Genomic DNA, 20,874 nt, shown 5'->3' with positions numbered 1-20,874 from the left:
CCAAGTAAGCGCGCCCGGGGCATCAGTGAGATGAGTCGGCTGGGCTCAGCCCTCTCTCGCTGGAGAAGGAGATGCTGGATGTTGGCTGGGCCTGGGGCGGGGGGCACGGCTGGCTTCCCCCCGCCCCAGCTCCAGCGCTCTCCCACCCTCTCTGCCTCTCTCTCCCGGCTCCAGCGCGCTGATGGAGAGCCTGATAACCCCTCTGCAGGACAGGATTGAGGACTGGAAGAAAACCGCCAACCAGCTGGACAAGGACCACGCGAAAGGTGCCGGGTGGGCTGGGCCGGGTCCGTGGCGGGGGGCTGCGCCGGTGGGGGGGGGTCCCCTCTGACGGCGCCGCTGTGCCCCCAGAGTACAAGCGAGCCCGCCACGAGATCAAGAAGAAATCCTCCGACACCCTCAAGCTCCAGAAAAAGGCTCGCAAAGGTGAGGGGGGGGGGTCTTCCGGGGCGGGGGGTGCCCCCCGCAGCCCCGGGGGGGTGGGCGCCGGGGCGGGCGGGGGGGCGGGGGCGCGCGCCCCGGCCTCTTTTCACACGTTTTCTCTGTCTCCTTCTCTCCCCTCCGCACCTTTCCTGTAGAGCTCCTGGGTGAGTGAACTGCCGGCCCCCGCCCGGCCCCCCCTCCGCTTCCTCGTCTGCTCCCCCCGGGGCCGGGGCTGCCTCCGTCTGTCCGTCCGTCCGTCCGTCCGTCTGCCCAGCCGCTCCCCATGCCCCCCCTTCAGCCCCCCCCCGCGCTTTTAGCTTAGCCTCGCTCGCTCCCCACGTCCCGGGGCGCGGCCAGCACCCCCCGCGGCGGCGCCAGGGATGGGGACCCCGCGGGAGCAGCCCCCCGCCCCGGGGCTGCCGTGGGGCGAGGGCGCTGCCGGCCCCTCCCGGGAGACGGGCGCAGGCCGCGGGGACGCACGCGCACACGACGCCCGCGGGGACGCGAGGAGGACGGGGCGACGTCTCCCGGCCGGGGGGTGGCCTCGGCTTGGCCGCCGGACCCCCGGGGGGGTGGCGGGGGAGCCCGGCGCTGACGGCACCCCCCGCCCCGCAGGGAAGGGGGACCTGCAGCCCCAGCTGGACAACGCGCTGCAGGACGTCAACGACATGTACCTGCTGCTGGAGGAGACGGAGAAGCAGGCGGTGCGCAAGGCCCTCATCGAGGAGCGCGGCCGCTTCTGCACCTTCATCGCCTTCCTGCAGCCCGTGGTGGTGAGCGCGGGGGGCCGGGGCGGGGCGGGGGGGCGCGGCCGCCCGCGGGGCGCTGATGCTCCCCCTCGTCTGGCCGCAGAACGGGGAGCTGACCATGCTGGGGGAGATCACCCACCTGCAGGGCATCATTGAGGACCTGGCGGTGCTCACCGCCGAGCCCCACAAGCTGCCCCCCGCCAGCGAGCAGGTCAGCGGGGGGGCCGGGCAGGGGGGGCAGGAGGGGGAGAGCATCTTTGGGGGCTTAAACCCCGTCTTTCCTGCAGGTGATCAAGGACCTGAAGGGCTCTGACTACAGCTGGTCCTACCAGACGCCCCCCTCCTCGCCCAGCAGCTCCAGCTCCCGCAAGTCCAGCATGTGCAGGTACGGGGGGGGGGCTCCTGGGGCCGGGGGACGCTCGCCAGCGGCACGTCCGCCGCCGCGTCGCCCAGCGGCCGGCTGGTCCCCAGCAACGCGGAGGAGCCGGCCTCGGCGCGCGGGGACGGGTGCGGGGTCGGGGCTGGCGCGGGTGCCCCGTCCCCCGGGCTCTGGGGACGACGTGAGCCGCGCGGGGTTTGGGGGGGGGGTCCTGGGGGCAAACACATCGCCTTTGCCCTGTGCCCCAGCGTGTCCCCTCCCACCGGGGGACCCCAGAAGGGAAAGCGGCACCCACAGGAGGGGCGTGTGCCTCGGTTTCCCCGGGTTGGGCTGTGGGGCGGGGTGCCCCGCCGCCCCCGGGCCTCCGGCTTAAACTCTCTTTTTTTCTTCTTTCTGTGCCCCCCGCCGGCGTGTCCCCATCCCCCCGGCGCCCCGCTAGCAGCGTTAGCAGTGCCAAGGGTGGCCCGGCGTGGCCCGGCGGGGCTCAGACCTGCTCACCCAGTTCCACCTATCGCTACCGCAGCCTGGCGCAGCCCCCCGCCGCCGCCGCCCGCCTCTCCAGCGTCTCCTCCCACGACTCCGGCTTCATCTCCCAGGATGCCGCTTACTCCAAACCGCCTTCCCCCATGCCCTCGGACATCACCAGCCAGGTACGGGGAGGGGGTCAGCGCCACCCACCCCATGCCTCAGCTTTCCCTTCTGTAGAATGGGTGCGTGCTGCAGGGTGCAACACGAGGGGCCGGTGCGGGGGCGATGGGACCCCCCCAGGCGTGTTTCCAGCTGCTTTGGCCTCACGGGAGATAAATGCTGGGAATGCTGGGGGATGCCTGCCCTGCTTGGGGGCACCCCATCTGTGACCCCCCCAAGGATGGGGCACAGATATTCCCCAGCACGTCCCGGGGGAACAGGGCATTGCCCACGCGCCCCAGCCCCAACAACACCCAGTTTGCACCAGTCCCCCGGCAGGCAGCGCGGAGCAAAGCTTCCCCTTGGCTCCACACCCTCTCCCGGTGCTGCGGACGCTCCGGGACCCTCCCGGGAACCGCCGATGCCTCGTGCCGGCTCTGCTGCCGGGCTGCCTGGCGCTGCCGGCACCGCCTGCCTGCGCCCACCCGGCGTCACCACCCCGGCGAGAGCCGCCGGGGGCCCCAGCACCACGGCCACGGGGAGCGTCCCTGCTCCCCAGAACGGCCTGTGGCTCCGCGGGGCTCGGGATGAGCAAGGGGGAAGGGTCAGGGCTTCGGCCAGCCGGGTCTCCGCGGCCCCCGCCGCCGGGTCGGGTCCCGCCAGGGCCGGGGGCCGCGGCCCTGGCTGTGCTCGCTAACCGCCCCTTCCCTCCCCTCCGGCTCCCGGCGCGGCCTCGCGGCACGGCAGAAGTCCTCCAGCTCGGCGTCCTCGGAGGCCTCCGAAACCTGCCAGTCGGTTAGCGAGTGCAGCTCCCCCACCTCGGTTCGTTCGTGCCCCGCCACCCGGGCAGCGCCCGCGGGTGCCCCCTCCCGCCCTGCCCCGCTTTCGGCCGCTGGCCCCGGCGTCACCGCGTGCCTTGCCCCTTGCAGGACTGGTCCAAGGCCAGCCCCTACGACCAGCCGGCGGGTCCCGGCCCCGCAGCGGCGCAAGGACCGCGTGGAGCACCTGCGGGAAGCCGAGACGGGCTCGCCCGCCGGCGGCTACCCTGGCGTCGGCGGCGAGGATGCGCCCAGGCCCCGGATGTCGCCGGCCACGATTGCCGCCAAGGTACTGGCTCCGGCCGCGGGGGGCTGCCGGGGCGCGCCCGAGGGAGGAAGCAGGGCGGTGACGGTGCCCCTCGCTCCCACAGCACGGGGAGGAGGTGTCCCCCGCCGCCAGCGACCTGGCCATGGTCTTGACCCGGGGGCTGAGCCTGGAGCACCAGAAGAGCAGCCGGGACTCGCTGCAGTACTCCAGCGGCTACAGCACGCAGACCACCACCCCCTCCTGCTCCGAGGACACCATCCCCTCCCAAGGTACCCGCCCCGCCGCAAGGGGCACCGGGGACGCCCGAATGGCGCCCAGAGCGGGGAAGGGGCCGGCGGAGGCGGTTCTGGGGCGCGTCCGCGTGCGCCGGGCGGCGCGGCCGCGGCGCGGGGGGGGCCGGCGGGGCGAGGATTCGATGTCTCTTGTGGGGCGGGTCGGTGCGCGGCACAAGCGTCGGGCGGCACGGCCACCGCGGCTTTTCCCGGGTATTTGGGCGTTCGCCGGGTCTCGATGGCTGCGGTTGTGCCAGGCAGCGCCATGACAGGTAGCATCACCCGGTTGCGCGGTCGGTGGTGGCTTGTGGTGATGCTTTTGGGCGCCGCGGTTGCGTATGGGCGGAGAGGGTGGCAGGCGGTGGGTGATGGCAGCTGGAGATCGAGTAAGCGCGGGGACAGTCGTGTTTTGCTGCGATGGCGTCGGCGTGGTGATGGCTGAGCCAGTTGTGAGCGCGCGGTGGTGGTGGAGTTCAGCTGCGGTCACGTCGTGACGGGGGTGGTTGGGGTGGTTGTGATGGTGGCGGTTGGGTTTGGCTACAGCTACAGGGCGGCGGTGGTTGAGGCCAGTTGCGGCGGTCGCAGCTGGGGCTGGTTGCGATCGCGTCGCGGCGGCGACGGTCGGGTTCGGTTGTGGTCTCAGTGCGACGGTCGGGGTGACTGGTCGCCGTCTGGCGGTGGCGGTCGGGCTCGACAGCGAGCACGTTGTGCCAGCAATGGTCGGGGCCAGCCAGGATGGCGTTGCAGCGCTGGCGGTGGAGCTTGGTCGTGGTTGCGCCGCGGCGGCGGGCGGCGGGGCTGGCGAAGGTGGCGGTTGGGCTCGGCTGGGGCCACCCACCGCCTGCGCCATCCCCAGGCTCCGACTATGACTGCTACTCGGTGAACGGTGACGTGGAGTGCGACCCCCAGAGCGACTTTGACAAGTCCTCCACCATCCCGCGCAACAGCAACATCGCCCAGAACTACCGGCGGATGATCCAGACCAAGCGTCCCGCCTCCACCGCCGGGCTGCCCACCGGCACCAACCTACCGGCCGGCGCCACCCCGGGGGTGGCCACCATCCGCCGCACGCCCTCCACCAAGCCCTCGGTCCGCCGTACCCTCTCCAACGCCGGCCCCATCCCCATCCGACCCCCCATTGTCCCCGTGAAGACCCCCACGGTGCCCGACTCCCCCGGCTACGCCGGTCCCACGCGGGTGGGCAGCGAAGAGTGCGTCTTTTACGCTGACGACGCCTCGCCGAACCCGCTGGATTTTGCCAAAGCTTCGCCGAAGCGGCTGAGCCTCCCCAACACCGCCTGGGGCAGCGGCGCCGCGGAGATCTCCGTCTACCCCGGCGCCAGCCAGCACCTCTCCGCCGAGGAAGAGGAGGACCAACAGTTGGCCGCCAACCGGCACAGCTTGGTGGAGAAGATCGGCGAGCTGGTGGCCGGCGCCCACGCCCTGGGGGAGGGCCAGTTCCCCTTCCCCACCGCCCTCGCGGGGTCTGGCCCCAGCGAGGAGACCCCCGCGCCCCCCCCGGCAGCCTCCATGGACCCCCCGGCCGAAGACATGCTGGTGGCCATCCGGCGCGGGGTGCGCCTGCGCAGGACCATCACCAACGACAGGTCGGCCCCGCGGATATCGTGATGACGCCTCGGCCAGCGGGGACGCGCCCACCGTGGCCGACAGACCCCCCGCGGGCACCCGCTGCCCCTCCCCACCCTCGCCGCCCCCCGCTTTCAGCTCCTCTGCCCCCCCCGGCCCCTCCCTGCTGTTACGTCTTTCCTTCCCTTGGTCTCTCTTTGGCTCTTTCTCTCCTCTTTCGTTCTTCTTTTTCTCTGTGTCTCCTTTTCTCTTCTTCGTCTTGTCTTTGTCTCCTTCCCTTCTTCTTCTCCTCTTCTTCTCTTCCTTCTTTTCTCTTTTCCTCCTTTTTTCTCCGTCTTCTCCTTTTCTCCTTCTTTTTCTCCTCCTTTTCTCCTTCTCTTTTCCTCCTCTTCTTCTCCTTCTTTTCCTCTCCCTTTCCTCTTTTTCTCCTTTTCCTCTCTCTCTCCCCCCCCCGCCCCTCACCTTTCTTTCTCTTTCCCGTTTTCCCTCTTCTCTCCCCTTCCTCCCCCGTCCCTCCCCGGGCGCAGGCAGGTGGCCCCGGCCCCAGCAGGAGGGGACAGGGGACGGTGCCAGCAGGGGCACCGGGAGCTGGGGGGGCCCCGGCCCGGCCCTCCCCCCAGCTGCCTGCTTGGGGCCAGCATGGCTCAGCCCCATTTTGGGGGTCAGGAGCAGTGGGGAGGGGGCTGCGGGGCGGGGGGCACACGTGTGAGAGGGCGGGGGGGACAGTAGACCCCCCTCCCGTTTGGGGGGGGCACAGGGACGCAGCAGCCGAGGATGCCGAACCTCCTCGTCGCCCCCCCTCAGGATCACCGGGGGGGCCCCCCCAGCCCTCCAAGCCCCCCCCCTCCCCTTAGCACCCACAGACCCTGCACAGGGTCCCCCTGGGGGGGGGGGCGGTCCTGGGGACGGGGTGGGGTTCACCCGGACCCCCCTCCAAAGCAAAGCAGCCGATTTCGGCCGGAGGAAAGCACAACCCCCCCGGCCCCCCCGCTGTACATAGCCCCCCGCCGCCCCGCTGTCTGTCGCATCGCAGCCCCCCCTTCCCCTCCCCCGTAGGAATACGGCTTTAGCCCCCCCCTTCTCCTGCCCAGAACCGCTGATGCCAAGTGACAAAACGTTTGGGGTTGGGGGGGGGGTTTGGGGGGGGTGTCGGGGGGGAGGGATGTTCGTCTTATTTTGTACAGAAAACAAAAATTCCTTGGGAAGGAAAAAAAAAAACCACCACCGACCTGTCTTCTGACTGAAGTAACTTTTCTGGTGCTGTTGTTAACTTGGTCCTTTTTCTTTTTTTTTAATTTTTTAAAATTTTTTTCCTTTTTTTTTTTAATTTATTCCCCCCCGCCCCCGCTGCCGCTTCCCCCCCGCCAGGTTTCTATCTCTTTCTCTCGTTCCCTCTTTTCTTTTAATTTTATTGCTTATTTTATTTTATTTTTTTTGGTGGTAAAGCCCCTCGATCCCCCCCCCCAATTTCCATAGTCACTGCTACAAGTAACGAATGCACTGTGAAGATTCCAGTATTAATAAAGGTTGTACTGTAATTAACAGCCTGTGGGTGCGCTGGTACCTGGGGATACATGGGGTGCCCCCCTAACGGGGGGGAGATCCCGTCACCCCTTTGGGGTGCCCGTGGCAGAGGGGGGAGCGGGCGCCGTGAGACATCCCCACGGCCAAGGTGAGGGGGGGGCCGGGGGGGGGCAGAGTGGCTCCCCTGCCCTGGCCCCCCGCGGGAAAGGGGGTGCAGGCGGTGCCCCCCCACCCGTCCCAGCAGCACCCACGGCGCCTCCGCCCAAATTCCCGGCAGGATTGCCAAACCTTGCCGGGGCGGCACAACCGGCTGCGGCGAAGGGCGCGGATGGAGGGGTTCAGCGTGGGCAGCGTCCTGCTGACGGGCTGCGACGGGGGCTCGGCCTGGGGCTGCTGAAGGGCCTGCTGGAGCAGCCCACCCCGCCCCGGCACCTCTTTGCCGCTTGCCTGGACCCCCAGGGGAAGGTGGGGAGAGGGCCGGGGGGGCTCAGCTCCGGGACGGGGCAATGCGGCGCTTCGGGGTGCCCCCAGGCCTCCCCCCCCGGCTCCGGGGGGCCTGAGGTCAGCGTCCCGCCCCGTCAACGGCGTGGCAAAATACCCGTATTTGTATTTAAGGGTTTTTTCCCCTTTTGGCACAGGTAAGTGCGGACGGGGAGTGCCGGGGTGCCGGCAGCCCCCCACGCCGCCGGCATCGCCGCCGGGGGCTCTGAAGCCGCCGGGCGCAGAGAAGCAGCGGCTCGCCCCCGAACCTCTCCCGCCGGCACCTGTCCAAACCCGCTGGCCGCGGCCCGCGGGGCCGCCCGGTTGCCAACCCGGCACGATGCGGGGCTGCCGTCCCAGCGAGCCCCCCCTTCCTCCACGTAGGCCGTCAACGAGGTGGCGTTGGGCTGCCCCAGCGTCGTGGTCCTGCCTCTGGGTAGGTGCCGGGGCGGGCAGGGGACAAAGCCGCGCGGCATTTCGTGGCGCCCACGGGTGGCTCCAGGAAACGCTGGAGCCACTGCGGGCACCGTCCCGTCCCCGAGCCCTGCCGTCCCCCCGCAGACGTGACGGACCCCAACAGCATCAGGGCGGCGGTCGGGAAGGTGCGGGAGGAGGTGGGGAGCGCCGGCCTCAACCTGCTGATCAACAGCGCCGGCACCACGCGCCACAGCACGCTGGGCACCGAGACGGCCGAGAACATGGCCCTCGTCTACGCCACCAACACCATCGGGCCCCTGCAGACCAGCCAGGTGAGGCCGCCGGCAGCCCCGGCCCCAGCTGCCGGGAGGAGGGAGGAAGAGGACGGCGGTGCCCGAGCGCCCGGTCCCCCGCAGGCGTTCCTGCCGCTGCTGAAGGAGGCGGCCGAGGCCGAAGGGCGGCACGGGATGAGCTGCCGCAGAGCCGCCATCGTCAACATCTCCAGCGTCCTGGGCTCCATCGAGGCGCCGGGGGCTTGGGAGGAGAGGCAGGACGTCTGCTACCGCTGCAGCAAGGTGGGAGGGATCTGGGGGGGGCCGCAGAAGCCCCCCGCCCCACCCGCAGCCGTGCCACCCCGTGACGGCGGCGGGGCCCCCAGGCCACCCTCAACATGCTCACCAAGTGCCTGGCGCTGGAGTACGGGGGCAGCGGGATCCTCTGCGTGTCCGTGGACCCCGGCTGGGTGACACCTCCCTTGGCACGGGGGATGGTGAGTGGCGGGAGGTGCATGGCACCCTGGCTTGGCAGAATCCTGCGGGCACCCCCTCCCACGCGCACCCCTTCCCACGCGCACCCCCTCCCGCAGGCACCCCTCCCCATGCGCACCCCTTCCCACGCGCACCCCCTCCCGCGGGCACCCCCTCCCACACGCACCCCTCCCCACGCGCACCCCTCCCCACGCGCACCACCTCCCGCGGGCACCCCCTCCCACGTGCACCCCTCCCCACGCGCACCCTCCCACGGGCACCCCTCCCCACGGGCACCCCTCCCCACGTGCACCCCTCCCCACGCGCACCCTCCCACAGGCACCCCTTCCCACAGGCACCCCTCCCCACGCGCACCCCCTCCCACGGGCACCCTTCCCCACGCGCACCCCCTCCCACACGCACTCCCTCCCACGCACATCCCCTCCCACAGGCACCCCTTCCCACAGGCACCCCTTCCCACGGGCACCCCTCCCCACGCGCACCCCCTCCCACGGGCACCCCCTCCCGCGGGCACCCCCTCCCACACGCACCCCTCCCCACGCGCACCCCTCCCCACGTGCACCACCTCCCGCGGGCACCCCCTCCCACGTGCACCCCTCCCCACGCGCACCCTCCCACGGGCACCCCTCCCCACGGGCACCCCTCCCCACGTGCACCCCTCCCCACGCGCACCCTCCCACAGGCACCCCTTCCCACAGGCACCCCTCCCCACGCGCACCCCCTCCCACGGGCACCCTTCCCCACGCGCACCCCCTCCCACACGCACTCCCTCCCACGCACATCCCCTCCCACAGGCACCCCTTCCCACAGGCACCCCTTCCCACGGGCACCCCTCCCCACGCGCACCCCCTCCCACGGGCACCCCCTCCCGCGCGCACTCCTTCCCGCGGGTACCCCCTCCCACGCACATCCCCTCCCACAGGCACCCCTTCCCACGCGCACCCCTTCCCACGGGCACCCCGTCCCACACCCGCTCCTCCCGGGGGCACACGCCCCCGTGCAGCCCCCCGGTCCCTCGGTGCCGGCGCAGCACGGGTCCGGTTCCCGGCTCTCCCCCCAAAACCACCCAGCTTCCTCCCGTTCCCCCAGTCCCCCCCCCAGCCCAATGGCGGGGTGCAGAGGGCTGCGCCCCGGGGGCGTCGCCACCCCGACTGCGCCCCGGTACCGGGGACGACCCCCGCTCGCGCAAGGCCGCGCCGGGCGCCCCCAGCCCCGGCCAAGCCGCCCCGGGCGCGGCCGGACGCCGGGGCGGGGCTGTGGCTCACGGCGCTGTTCCCCGCGGCCCCGAGGGCCCGGCGACGCTGGAGGAGAGCGTGCGGGGCGTCCTGCGGCTGCTGGCCCGGCTCTCGGCCGCCGGCAACGGCAACGGCACCTTCTGGGACTGGAGAGGGCAGAGCCTGCCCTGGTGAGCGCGGCCGCGGCGGCCGCCGAGCCCAGTACACTGCACCAACCGTTTCCAGGCTCGCTCTGGTTTCGTGCGCCGAGGGCTGGGGTCGCGGCCCCCCCGCCCAGGGGTGCCGAGTCGGGCCGGCGCAGCAGAGGGGAGGGTGCTCCTGCGTCCCGCTGCCGGGGGCGTCCCCCGGGGCCCCCCCCGGGCATCCTCACGCTGCCCCCGGGGCTGGGCCGGGTACGGCCCCTCTCCGTGGCCGTCGGCCCGCGCGGTGTGCTGGCCCGGCGGCGTCCCGGAGACCCCCAAAACTGTGCCGTGGGGCGTCCTGCGCGGCGTCCCCGAGGATGCTGACGGGGGCTTTTCCCCCGGGCCGGCCCGGGGCGGGGGAGGGGAGGGGCGGGGGGTGTGAAGGGTGCCCCAGCATCTCAAGCGGGCGCTTGGGCGCGCCCCGAGCCCGGCCGCTCGGCGCGGGGATGCTCCCGGCCGGGGTCGTTTTCGCTGGAGGAGCGCGGGCGACCGCTCCCGCACTCGCGGGACGTGGGAGCTCAGCCCCGGGGGGGGGGCTCAGGCAGCGCCGGGGGGAGGGCGGGACGGGCCCTGGACCACCTGGGGGGCGTTCGATAAGGCCAGCAGGGATGGGCGAGGGAGGTCCCTCGAATTAAAGCCCCTTATCAAGGTGGTGGGCTTTATATGAGCTCTGCCTGGGCTCCACATACACATGAAGCATTGCGAGGCGCGAGGGGGCAGGAAGAGGAAGAGGAAGAGGAAGGCAGCGCACCCACTCCCACGGCAGTGCCCACCCACACGCTCTCATAGACTTGTAATCCTAAGCAGCTGCAGCAAGGAATACACCAATTAAGGCTTCTAATAGCCGATTAAGGTAATTAACTAAGCTGGGCAGGGGGAGGCAGCCGGCCAGCCCCCAGCCCCGCCGGGGCTGACGCAGGCAGCTCGGCCAGCGGTGGCTCTGGGGGTCCCCGTGTTGGGGTGACTACGGCCCCCCCAGGAGCCGAGGGAGGGGGCTGACACCCCAAATGAGGCAGCAGCTGGGGTTCTCCCTGCTGGCCCTTCATTTTGGGGAAGGTCAGAGGCCGCCAGGACGCGGGCGGAAGCTGGGCGGCAGCGCCGGAGAGTTCCCTGGTGTTTAATGGAAGCTGAGAAAAAAACAAAAATACAAACCGAGAGGAACCGGGCAGCGGGGGGGCGGGGGGCGGCGGCGTCCCGGCCCCCCAGCCCGCACCCGTGTGGAAGGAGCTCAGCGTTTCAGACGGGGCCGACCCTGCGGCCGTGCAGAGTTCTGCGGCCCCGGAAAGGGTGGCGGTTGGTCCCCGAGGGGGTGGCATTTGTCCCTGCTCCGCACTTTCCTTGGGGACACCCCGAGGGGCTCTGTCGGGGGGGGGGGGGCAGAGCAGAGGCACGTCGCAGGCTCCAGGGCGAGGAGGAGGCGTCTTCCGTGGCGTTAGGTGGATTCCCACCGACCTGGGCAGAGGGGACAGGCGTCACTGTGCCCGACAGGACCCCACATGTGGCACCTCTGCTCCCCACCGTCCCCCCCCAGTCCCCACTCACAGGGTGCCCCAAAGAGCATCCGCATGACCTTGAGGCAGTTGTCCAGCAGCGCCTTGGGGCGCACGGCCTTCTGCCGGCTCTCGGCGCCCGCGCTGTGCAGCAGTTTCACCAGGTCAGCCACCGCCGCCTCCACATCCCCCTGCAGGGACAGGCCAGCGCGGCGTCACCGAGACGTGCCCCCGGGACGCCGGGGTGCAAAAAGGTGCACAAGCTGCATTGGCCGGGAATCGAACCCGGGCCTCCCGCGTGGCAGGCGAGAATTCTACCACTGAACCACCAATGCCAGATGTGGGGCACCCCCAAACACGGCCCCACACCCAGCAGGGGTGCCTGCAGCAGGGAAAGGCACTGCTGGCCGTGAACGCCCTGAGGCGGGACCCTGACAGACAGCTCTGATGGCTCCAGCCATGGCAGCGCCTCGTCCTGCTGCCTTGGACATCACCCGCAGCGAGGGGGCATCATCATTAGCCTTCAGAGTTAACACTGTGCCGAGAAGACCGAGCAAAGCTCACCCCCTCCCCCTCCTCCGAGGGGCTGCAGAACCTGCCCCATGGCAAAAGAACAACCCAGCCACACTTCGGGCTCACCCTGGAGACCCAGCTGTGACAGGCCACCCCCACCCAGCACCCAAACACAGCTGCCCCGGGGTGCAGCAGCACCCCCTAGTCCAAAGCAGCCCCATTGCCCTGGGCCAGGAACCCTCATTGTCACCGGGCCCCCCAGCAGCCCCCTGCCACAGCCCCATGGGAGTCAAGAAGGGGCCCCACCAGCATCCAAGCAGGGCCCAGGGTACTGGGGTGCCCAAGGGCGCAGTTCTGGGACCCCCAAGGACATTCCAGCAGCCTCTGAGGTCCCCCCCGAGGACACTGGGGTGCAAAAACCTGTGGCTGCTGCATTGGCCGGGAATCGAACCCGGGCCTCCCGCGTGGCAGGCGAGAATTCTACCACTGAACCACCAATGCCAGATGTGGGGCACCCCCAAACACGGCCCCACGGCCCCACACCCAGCAGGGGTGCCTGCAGCAGGGAAAGGCACTGCTGGCCATGAATGCCCTGAGGCAGGACCCCGACAGACAGCTCTGATGGCTCCAGCCATGGCAGCGCCTCGTCCTGCTGCCTCGGACATCACTTGCAGCGAGGGGGTGTCATCATTAGCCTTCAGAGTTAACACTGTGCCGAGAAGACCAAGGAAAGCTCACTCCCTCCTCCGAGGTGCTGCAGAACCTGACCCATGGGAAAAGAACACCCAGCACCCAAACACAGCTACTCTGGGGTGCAGCAGCACCCCACAGCCCCAAGCTGACGGTGGCCTCATGAGGCCCAAGTCGGGCAGAGGGGCCAGGGGTTGCCGAGCCGAAGGGTGGGACATCGGGGCCACATTGGCCAGGAACCAAACCCAGGCTCTTGGTGGTGATGGGCCCAAATATTATCCGTGGGGCCAATAATCATCCCACTGAGCCACCCATGGAGGATGTGGGGCTGCCCACAGCTCTGTGGCCTGCGCACCCCTGCGAGGGGCCAGCACCCCCCTGCTCCTGAGCCAGTGCCCCTCCCCAGCAGATGCTCCCTGTCACCCAAGCGAGCACCTCCCGCTCTCCCCACAAATGCCACCAAGCCTGGGGCCCTCACTGCCACCCTTGGAGCCTGAGCACCCACGCAGGGCCCAGGGTACTGGGGGACCCAAGGGCGCAGCTCTGGGACCCCCAAGGACATTCCAGCAACCCCCAAGGTCCCCCCTGAGGACACCGGGGTGCAAAAAGGTGCACAAGCTGCATTGGCCGGGAATCGAACCCGGGCCTCCCGCGTGGCAGGCGAGAATTCTACCACTGAACCACCAATGCCAGATGTGGGGCACCCCCAAACACGGCCCCACACCCAGCAGGGGTGCCTGCAGCAGGGAAAGGCACTGCTGGCCGTGAATGCCCTGAGGCGGGACCCTGACAGACAGCTCTGATGGCTCCAGCCATGGCAGCGCCTCGTCCTGCTGCTTCGGACATCACCCGCAGCGAGGGGGCAATCATCATTAGCCTTCAGAGTTAACACTGTGCCGAGAAAACCAAGGAAAGCTCACTCCCTCCTCCGGGGGGCTGCAGAACCTGCCCCATGGCAAAAGAACAACCCAGCCACACTTTGGGCTCACCCTGGAGACCCAGCTGTGACAGGCCACCCCCACCCAGCACCCAAACACAGCTGTCCCGGGGTGCAGCAGCTCCATCGAGGCAGCAGAGGCTCAAGAGGACAGGCAGGATCTCTGCTACTGCTGCAGCAAGGTCCCACCACCGGGACAACGGGGGTCACCTTGTACAGGCCCCTTGGCCGTGGCAGTGCCACCCCATGCTGGTGGTGGCCACGGACCCGTTCCGGGGGGGGTCACAGGCAAGAAAAAGCCATGCTGCATTGGCCGGGAATCGAACCCGGGCCTCCCGCATGGCAGGCGAGAATTCTACCACTGAACCACCAATGCCAGATGTGAGGTAGCCCCCCAACCCTGCCCCACGGCCCCACGCGCCAACCTCTGCCCCCCAGCAGCCTGCCCTCCCACACCAGCCACACGCGGGGGGGCTGTGCCTGCCCATGCTACGCCCCCCGGGGTGCTCGCGCCCACGGGCGCGCATCCTCGCAGCACACGTGTGCGCGTTGCATGCGTGTGCCTCTTGTGCAGCCCCACGCCTGTGCCTGTGCTGCGCGAGCACGCACCACGTCTTGCGCGTCCCCCCACCACACAGCCCCCCCGCGCAGCGTGTGCGAGGCCACGTGCGAGCTTGCGGCCAGGCTGGGGTGCCGGGGGGCCCCGGGGTGCCCCCACCTGCCGGTACTTGCTGTACTCCTCGCCCAGGGCGTCGAAGAGCTGGCACAGCTCCTGGGTGTAGTTCCAGGATGGGTGCTTCTCCGGCAGCACCTCGCGGATCCGCAGCACCGCCTGGGAGCTGACGTGGAACCAGAGGTACCGCAGTGCCGCCTCTGACGCCATCCCGTCACGCTGCGGGTGAGAGGGTTCCCCCGGGTGAGACCCAGGCAGCCCCTGTGGGCGCCCGGAGCGTCCCCGTCACCCTGCTGTTCCCGTGCCGCTGTCTTACCAGGCGGGTGATGTTGGACGGCCTCAGCACCTCCTCGTAGTGCACCCGGACCGTGTAGCCGATGGGGAAGTAGTGTCTCTGGAGAGCGGGGGGAGAGCACGGGGCCGGCACGAAGTGATGGGGACGTCCCCCCAGCCTTGGCCTGCCCCGGGCAGCCGGGGAGAGCCCTCGGGGCCGCGGGGGAAGCCCTCGGCCAGCCCGCGGAGGCGCAGAGCGGAAGCCGCTCCGCGCGCCATTTGGCACAAGTCGCCCCCAGTAAAACCAAACCGTCCCCCCCAGCAGCCGCTCACCGCCCGCCCGTGCGCCCCCAGAGCGAGCTCAGGCCCTGCAGTGCCGCGTGTCCCCCCGGCCCTCCCAAGCTGGGGGTTACCATGTACTGCAGGCGCATCTCGTACCGCAGCTTGTCCTGCAGCAGGCGGGTGAGCTCGCATTCGCCCGGCGCAGCCGCCTCCAGCCCCAGCGCAGCCAGGACACCTGGGCAGCCGAGAGCGAGCGGCGTCAGCCCCCCCGGGACAGCCGCTGAGGTGACGCCCCGGCCGTCCCCCCGTGCTGTCCCCCAGCTGTACTCACACAGGACAGCCGCGTAGCCCTGCTGCATGTTGACGGTGGCCGTCAGCAGAGCCCCAGGATGCGCCTACATGGCCGGGGCTCCCCGGGAGCCTCCTGAGCAGCGGAGCGCGTGGTGGGGGGACGAGGGACGGGCACGGGCCCCGGGCGCTGGGCTGCTCTCCGGTAGCCCCGGGCGGTTCCCCCCTGCCATGGATGGGGGATTAGTCCCCCTTCCCGGCCGTCCCCGCCGGCTTCTCCTCTCCGGCTGGCTGCGGGGAGGCAGCAGGTCCCGAGGCCATCACAGGGTGCCGGCAGGGATGTGTCCCGGGGGCGTGCGGGACCCCCTGTGCTGCAAGAGGGGATCTGGGGGGAGAGAGCCCCGGCTGCAGCCCCAGGGCAGGCGGGCGCCCAGGCTGCAGCCCCTGGGGAGGGCACCCACTCTGTACCCGGGGGGCTGCAGGGCAGGGACAGCCCCTTGCAAGCCCCGCGTGGCCGGAGGGCTGTGGGTGGCCACGGAGCCGTGGGTGCCTGTGCCCCACTCGGGGCAGGGCTGCCAGGGCTTCCCCCGGTGCCGACGCCGGGGGATTTCCGGGGCGGGGGGGGGGCAGCCCGGCACCATTATCCCACCAATGAGTTTGCCCGGCCTCAGCAGCTCAGCCGAGGGGGGACGGGGCTGGTGAAGGGGACGGGCCACCCCACACTGGGTCCCCAGGCAGAGGGGAAGTGTTGTGTCCCCGCGCCCATGCGAAGGGGGGCTGTGCCATGTCCCCATGCTGTCACCCCACGGGAAGGGGACCACAGCAAGTCCCCACGTGACAGGGGGGAGGGGAGCGTGTTGTGGCCCCGCAGGCTGTGGCACACACAGAAGGGCCCGGGTCGTGTCCCAGCACAGAAGGGGCACCTCCTGCGTCCCCATGCCATGTCCCCATCCCACGTCCCCACGCGAAGGGGCCATGCCGCGTCCCCACGCAAACAGGGCCGTCCCGTCCCCGTCCCACGTCCCCCCGTGAAGGGACCCGCCTGCGCCATCTCCCCACGCAGACGCGGCCGGGCCGCGTCCCCATACCATGACCCCATGCGCGGGGGCGGGGGGGGAAGGGGGCCGCGCCGTGTCCCCACGCGGGGCCGTGCGTCACCAGCCGCAGCACGGCGCCCCCCGCGGCGCGGCCGCCCCCGCGCCGGCCCGCCCCCACGCGCCCCCACGCGCCCCCACGCGCAAGGCGCCCGCGGACCCACCTGGCGCGGCGCGCGGGGCCGCCGGGCGCGGGACGCGTCTCCCCGCGGGTGGCGGCGGCGGGGCCGTGCCCGCGCTTCCCGGGAGGCGGGCGGGGGGCGGCGGCGCGGGGAGCGGGCGGGGCAGCGGCCGGGCCGGGCGGGGAGCGGGGACCGAGCGCCCGCCCCGCACCGCCCGGCCCGGGGCTCTCCCGGCCCGGCCCTGCCGCGGGGGCTCGGCTGGCCCGGGGGGTGTCCCCGGGGGGCTCGGCTGGCCCCGCTGGGTGACCCCAGGGTGCTCAGCTAGCGCAGCTGAGTGTCCACGGGGTGCTCAGCTAGCCCAGCTTGCTGCCTCCAGGGTGCTAGCTAGGCTAGCCCAGGTGGGTGCCCACAGGGTGCTCGGCTGGCCCGGGTGGATGTCCATGGGATGCTCAGCTAGCCCGGGTGCATGTCCCCCGGGTACTCAGCTAGCCCAGCTCGGTGTAGCCAGGGTGCTCAGCTAGCCCAGGTGGATGTCCATGGGATGCACAGCTAGCCTGGGTGCGTGTCTCCAGGGTGCTCAGCTAGCCCAGGTGGACATCCTTGGGATGTGCAGCTAGCCCAGGTGCATGTCCCCAGGGTACTCAGCTAGCCCAGCTCGGTGTAGCCAGGGTGCTCAGCTAGCCCAGGTGGATGTCCCTGGGATGCACAGCTAGCCTGGGTGCGCATCCCCAGGGTGCTTGGCTGGCCCAGGTGGGCGCCCACGGCGTGCTCAGCTGGCCCAGCTGGGTGCCCACGGCATGCTCAGCTAGCCCAGCTAGCCGCCCCCAGGGTGCTCAGCTAGTCCTCCTGTGTCCCTCCCTGCCCCTTGGGGTGCTGGGCTACCACAGTTAGTGGCTCCCCGCATGCTTGGCTGCCCCAGCGGGGTGCTCCCGAGGTGCTCAGTTAGCCACACCGCATGGCCCCCCATGCCTCAGGGTGTCTTGGGCCAGCCCTGCAGGGTGCCCCCAGGGTGCTCAGCCAACCCAGCTGGGTGCCCACATGCACCCCGGGGTGCTCAGCTAACCACGCTGCACACCCCCAGGCTCCCAGGGGTGCCCTGCTCCATCAGCATCCCCAGGGCACTGGATTCCCCTGGCTGGCTGCCTCGGGGTGCTCACCGGGCTGGGCGCTCGCGGGCACGTTTGGGCGCCTGCGTGAGGGCCACGCTGCCCTGGTCGCTGCCCCCAGGCCGGAGGGACACCAGCTGGCCCAAGCCCATGCCACCTTCTCAGGGTGCTTTGGGGCCGAAGCCCTGCAGGACCCGGGGACAAGGGAATACGGCACCCCGTCCCCCACGCCTGGAGAGCCCTTCGGGAGAGCCCGCTGCCTCTGCGCTGGGGGCTGTGGGGCGGCCGGGGGTGAGTGAGAGAAGCCAGCTATCAAAGAGGGGGTCAGCGCTCCCAGGGAAAGGCGTGGGAAGGAATGCGCCTCTGCATGCGAGGAGAGCGCGCTGGGATTCCCCTGGCACGGAGTCAGGGCTGAGGCTGCGCTCCTGCCAAACTTCCCGGGCCTGGCCAGCGCCTGGGCACAGCCCTCGCCCCCCTCCCAGCTCCGGCCAGGGGGCAAGATGCCTGGCTCCAAGCCAGGCAAGGAGCTGCTCCAGCTCCTCACCTAGGTGTCCGCAGGGATTTTGCCTGCATCTGCCACAGGCCTTTGCAGAAGCCATTTAAGAGCATTCCGTGCCCACGTAGTCACCAGCTTGGCAGTGGGATGGGGCAAGGAGGAGAAGGGGAAGCAGGGAGCGGCGTGGTGCGCTGCCAGAGGCGGTTTGCTTCCCTTGGCTGTGCCGGGCTGGAAATCACCGCTGGGGCGAGCCCAAGGCAAAGGGCCTGCGGCGCGGGGCACTGGCCCCAGCTTTGCTCCCGCGTGCAGGAGCCCGGCACCCAGCAGCTGCAGGGGCCCAGGGAGGGCCCCTCCTCTCCCCGGGGACGCTGGTGGGCCCACAGCTCAGAGCCCCCCAGGCAAAGGGGGCTGAGGGCTCAGCCCCTCCCAGGCTTTGCCATGCGCTGGAGACAGGTTATTTATGCAGGCCCAGCCAAGGAAGCGAAATTTTGTGCTGGGAACCAGTCCGAGACTCCTCCCCCGAGCCTCCCCCGCCCCACCGTGCGAGTTCAACGTCGCCTTAGGGCTCCTGGGACTCCGAAGGCCAAGATCTGCTGGAGCTCTCCCTGCAGCTCCCCGCGCCAGAGCTGGCATGGCACCGCAGGGGGAGGACGAGGGGCTGGACCCCACTGACTTCAGGGGCAGAAAGCCCTTCACCCCAAGCAGAGGACGGGTTGGGGAAGCGGTGGTGGCTGGGTGCCCCATGGTGCAGCCTCCCTGGGGGTATTGCCAAGCTGAAGCGGGAGAGCGGAGAGGAGGGTGCGTGCTTGCCCTCGCCCGGCACACCACAGGTGCGGGAGGAGGAAGGCACAAGGCTGTTCGATAGGCTAGTGCATCAGTGGGCCAAGGGCCACCTACCTTTCCAAGCCCCAGGCGGGAGAAAGCCAGGCCCCTTTGCCGAGACATCCACGCATCAAGGGAGGGCTCCAGCTCTGCAGTGACAGACCTCCTGGCAGGACTAAGCCGGGGACTAAAGCCAAGCCTGGAGGCAGGATGGGAAGCACCAGCTGCAGAGCCTCCGCAGCCAGGAACGGGCAGCAACGCCATCCCCAAACTGCCCTGGCAGGGCAGGAGAGACAGGAGCGGGGGAAAAGACCCTTCCCTCCATGTACCACGCTCCATGTGTCCCGGGCAGAGGGGCTGGCTGCAGGACACGCTGCTGGGCTCAGGGCCAGCTCCTGGCCAAGCAGCGAGGTGAAGGGCAGGCAGGCTAACACCCGCAGGGCTGCAGCATGGCTCCAGCACCCATGCAGGGCACGGGGCCGAGGGTGCGTACCCTGGTCTCCTGCTCCCGCCAGGGCAGGAGCGGCTGCTGCAAAGAGGAAGATCCCCAGAGTCCAGGCAGTTAAAAAAAAGAGGCTTTTATTCCTTGGGTGCTGCTCACAGTCACAGCTTGGAGACACTGCTCTTGCCAAAGTTATTATGAAACAAATCCAGTCCCAGACTCGGGCCTTGCTCTTCCCCACCCCCAAGACAGTCAACATTGTACAAAACTCTATTTACAGGGAAAACAGTCAGAAATGGAGAGTCCAAATACCCCTTACAATTCAGAAGCAAATGTTCGAGCCAACTGTGACAGGCCCTCCACAAGGCCAGGCTCCCCACCGGCTGCCCAGAGCTTCTCGCCAACGACTACTAAAAGGAGCCTGGTAATCCCGAGTCACTCCACAGCCCTTTCCTTTACCAAAAAGCTGGGAAATTATAAAACCCCCTTGATCCTACAAAGGCTCAACTGGAGCTGCCCCTACAGGGCTTTCTGCAAGGCCAGCACCAGACACCCTCAGGCCCCCGATCCTAAAGGGGGGCACTTCCCAAGGGGGAATCTCAGGAGCCTTCACCTAAGCAGCGGGATGTATCGGGAGACCTAATATCTGATACTGTATTTACTGGAGTCACATTACTTTGAAACATAAACCAAGAGGAGCAAACCAATATTTAAAAAGGGGGGAAAAAATAAAAACCACACATTCCTCCTCCCAACTGCACTTGGAAGAGCATCTGTAGGAGTCCAGCGCAAAGCTCTGCTCCTGCCAGCTGCCGCTCAGAAAGCGTAGCGTGTGCGGATGTCTTCCAGCTTCTTGGACACCTCGGGTGGGGTTCGGTCCAGCTCTTCGGCCACATTTTTCTGCTTGTTAGGCTCCATGGAGTTGAACTGCTCACACAGGTCCCCATCGATCACATTCTGGAGGGGCAAGGAGGAGAGCATTGAATCGGCACAACACAGAGGCACTGAACCCTGCCTAAACGGGGAAAAATGGCAACAAACAGTTTGTTCCCAGGAGCTTCTTAATCCTGTCCTAGAAACAAGACCACGTTTGGTGACCTCATCTGCTGAATAGCAGCAGTTAGCATCAAATTAATTTACTGGCCAGCTTGATTAATGAAGGAGAAACCCAAAACGCCTGGGTGCAGCTGAAGAACCGGAGACAGGAAGGGATGATGGATCTGACCAGGTCCAAGCGCTGTGCTGGGAAGGTGGGGGGAGGCTGTAAAAGACGACTGGAAGGTGTCTTCAGGCAGACGCGGAGCACCTTTGAGATGGGGTATGCGGCACATCAGCCTCGGGCTCGTCGAGAACGCCCTCTGAGCTCAGACAGCTTCAGCTGCTGGGGGAGTTTTCTGGTATGACATACGTTACTCTGGTAGTAGTTACTACACGTGTTACTCTGGTCCAGTACGCTGGACCCTTCCAGTCGCAGCATTTAGCAGCTGACAGCTTCAAACAGAATTCCTCAAAAGCAGAAATAGGCAGGAACAGCACTTTCGTACGAGATTTCCCTTTTCAGCGGTGGCGGAAAAATAAAATGTGTCCCCCAGGCAACACTCAGTTTGACCGAGCCACACAAACAGCCATGTAATGCTGCTTCTCCTGATGGAAAAGGGAGGTGCTGTGGCAAGCAGAGGGACGCAGCAGCGGCACCTCTAGGCTTGGGTCTCAAAGCCCAACCCTCAGAAGGCTCATTACAAGGGTTAAGAAATCAAGAGAGACATGGTATTAAGTATTGCTCTCCTTACAGAGTGCTAGTCGAGAGCTAGCTTCAGTTCCTGCCACAGTCACCACACCAGCTACGGCTTACATTGCCCCAGCCTTCCCCACCGAGTTGTTTCTGCCAGGCCTCAAAGCAGTTCGGCGTCCCAGAGCA

At 68.8% G+C, this 20,874-nt stretch overlaps 4 protein-coding genes across 4 annotated transcripts in view; 2 read left to right on the top strand and 2 right to left on the bottom strand.

Moving 5' to 3' along the window:
• Positions 1-5,165, top strand: part of MTSS2 (MTSS I-BAR domain containing 2) — a gene marked incomplete at both ends in the record, with an annotated part of 10,658 nt that extends 5,493 nt beyond the window's left edge. Inside the window, 11 exon segments of the mRNA XM_082005612.1 lie at positions 175-266; positions 352-426; positions 1,039-1,196; positions 1,276-1,383; positions 1,460-1,557; positions 1,991-2,201; positions 2,926-3,000; positions 3,108-3,146; positions 3,148-3,285; positions 3,368-3,533; positions 4,393-5,165. Coding sequence (XP_081861738.1) covers positions 175-266; positions 352-426; positions 1,039-1,196; positions 1,276-1,383; positions 1,460-1,557; positions 1,991-2,201; positions 2,926-3,000; positions 3,108-3,146; positions 3,148-3,285; positions 3,368-3,533; positions 4,393-5,165 — 1,933 coding nt within the window.
• A 1,806-nt stretch (positions 5,166-6,971) lies between these two features.
• LOC309409451 (uncharacterized protein) lies at positions 6,972-9,720 on the top strand (the record flags this gene model as incomplete). The annotated part of the gene is given in 6 exon segments (XM_082005611.1): positions 6,972-7,024; positions 7,027-7,112; positions 7,512-7,563; positions 7,689-8,119; positions 8,203-8,629; positions 9,401-9,720. Coding segments are annotated over 6 exon segments (1,365 nt in total). The 5' UTR covers positions 6,972-6,975.
• A 1,440-nt stretch (positions 9,721-11,160) lies between these two features.
• Positions 11,161-14,945, bottom strand: IL34 (interleukin 34; the record flags this gene model as incomplete). The annotated part of the gene is made up of 6 exons (XM_082005610.1): positions 11,161-11,180; positions 11,271-11,409; positions 14,077-14,250; positions 14,348-14,425; positions 14,718-14,821; positions 14,918-14,945. The coding sequence occupies 6 exons, from the start codon at positions 14,943-14,945 to the stop codon at positions 11,161-11,163; spliced, it is 543 nt and encodes a 180-aa protein (XP_081861736.1).
• A 4,827-nt stretch (positions 14,946-19,772) lies between these two features.
• The window catches only part of SF3B3 (splicing factor 3b subunit 3), a gene marked incomplete at both ends in the record, with an annotated part of 28,454 nt that continues 27,352 nt past the window's right edge, over positions 19,773-20,874 (bottom strand). Inside the window, one exon of the mRNA XM_082005570.1 lies at positions 19,773-19,913. Within this exon, the coding sequence (XP_081861696.1) occupies positions 19,773-19,913 (141 nt within the window). The remainder of the gene's footprint in view (positions 19,914-20,874) is intronic.

This window comes from Phaethon aethereus, assembly GCF_964289735.1.
Source record: "Phaethon aethereus genome assembly, chromosome: 13".
Lineage (NCBI taxonomy): Eukaryota > Metazoa > Chordata > Aves > Phaethontiformes > Phaethontidae > Phaethon > Phaethon aethereus.
The sequence above is the reverse complement of the archived record's forward strand: the minus strand, read 5'-3'. Positions and strand labels throughout refer to the sequence as shown.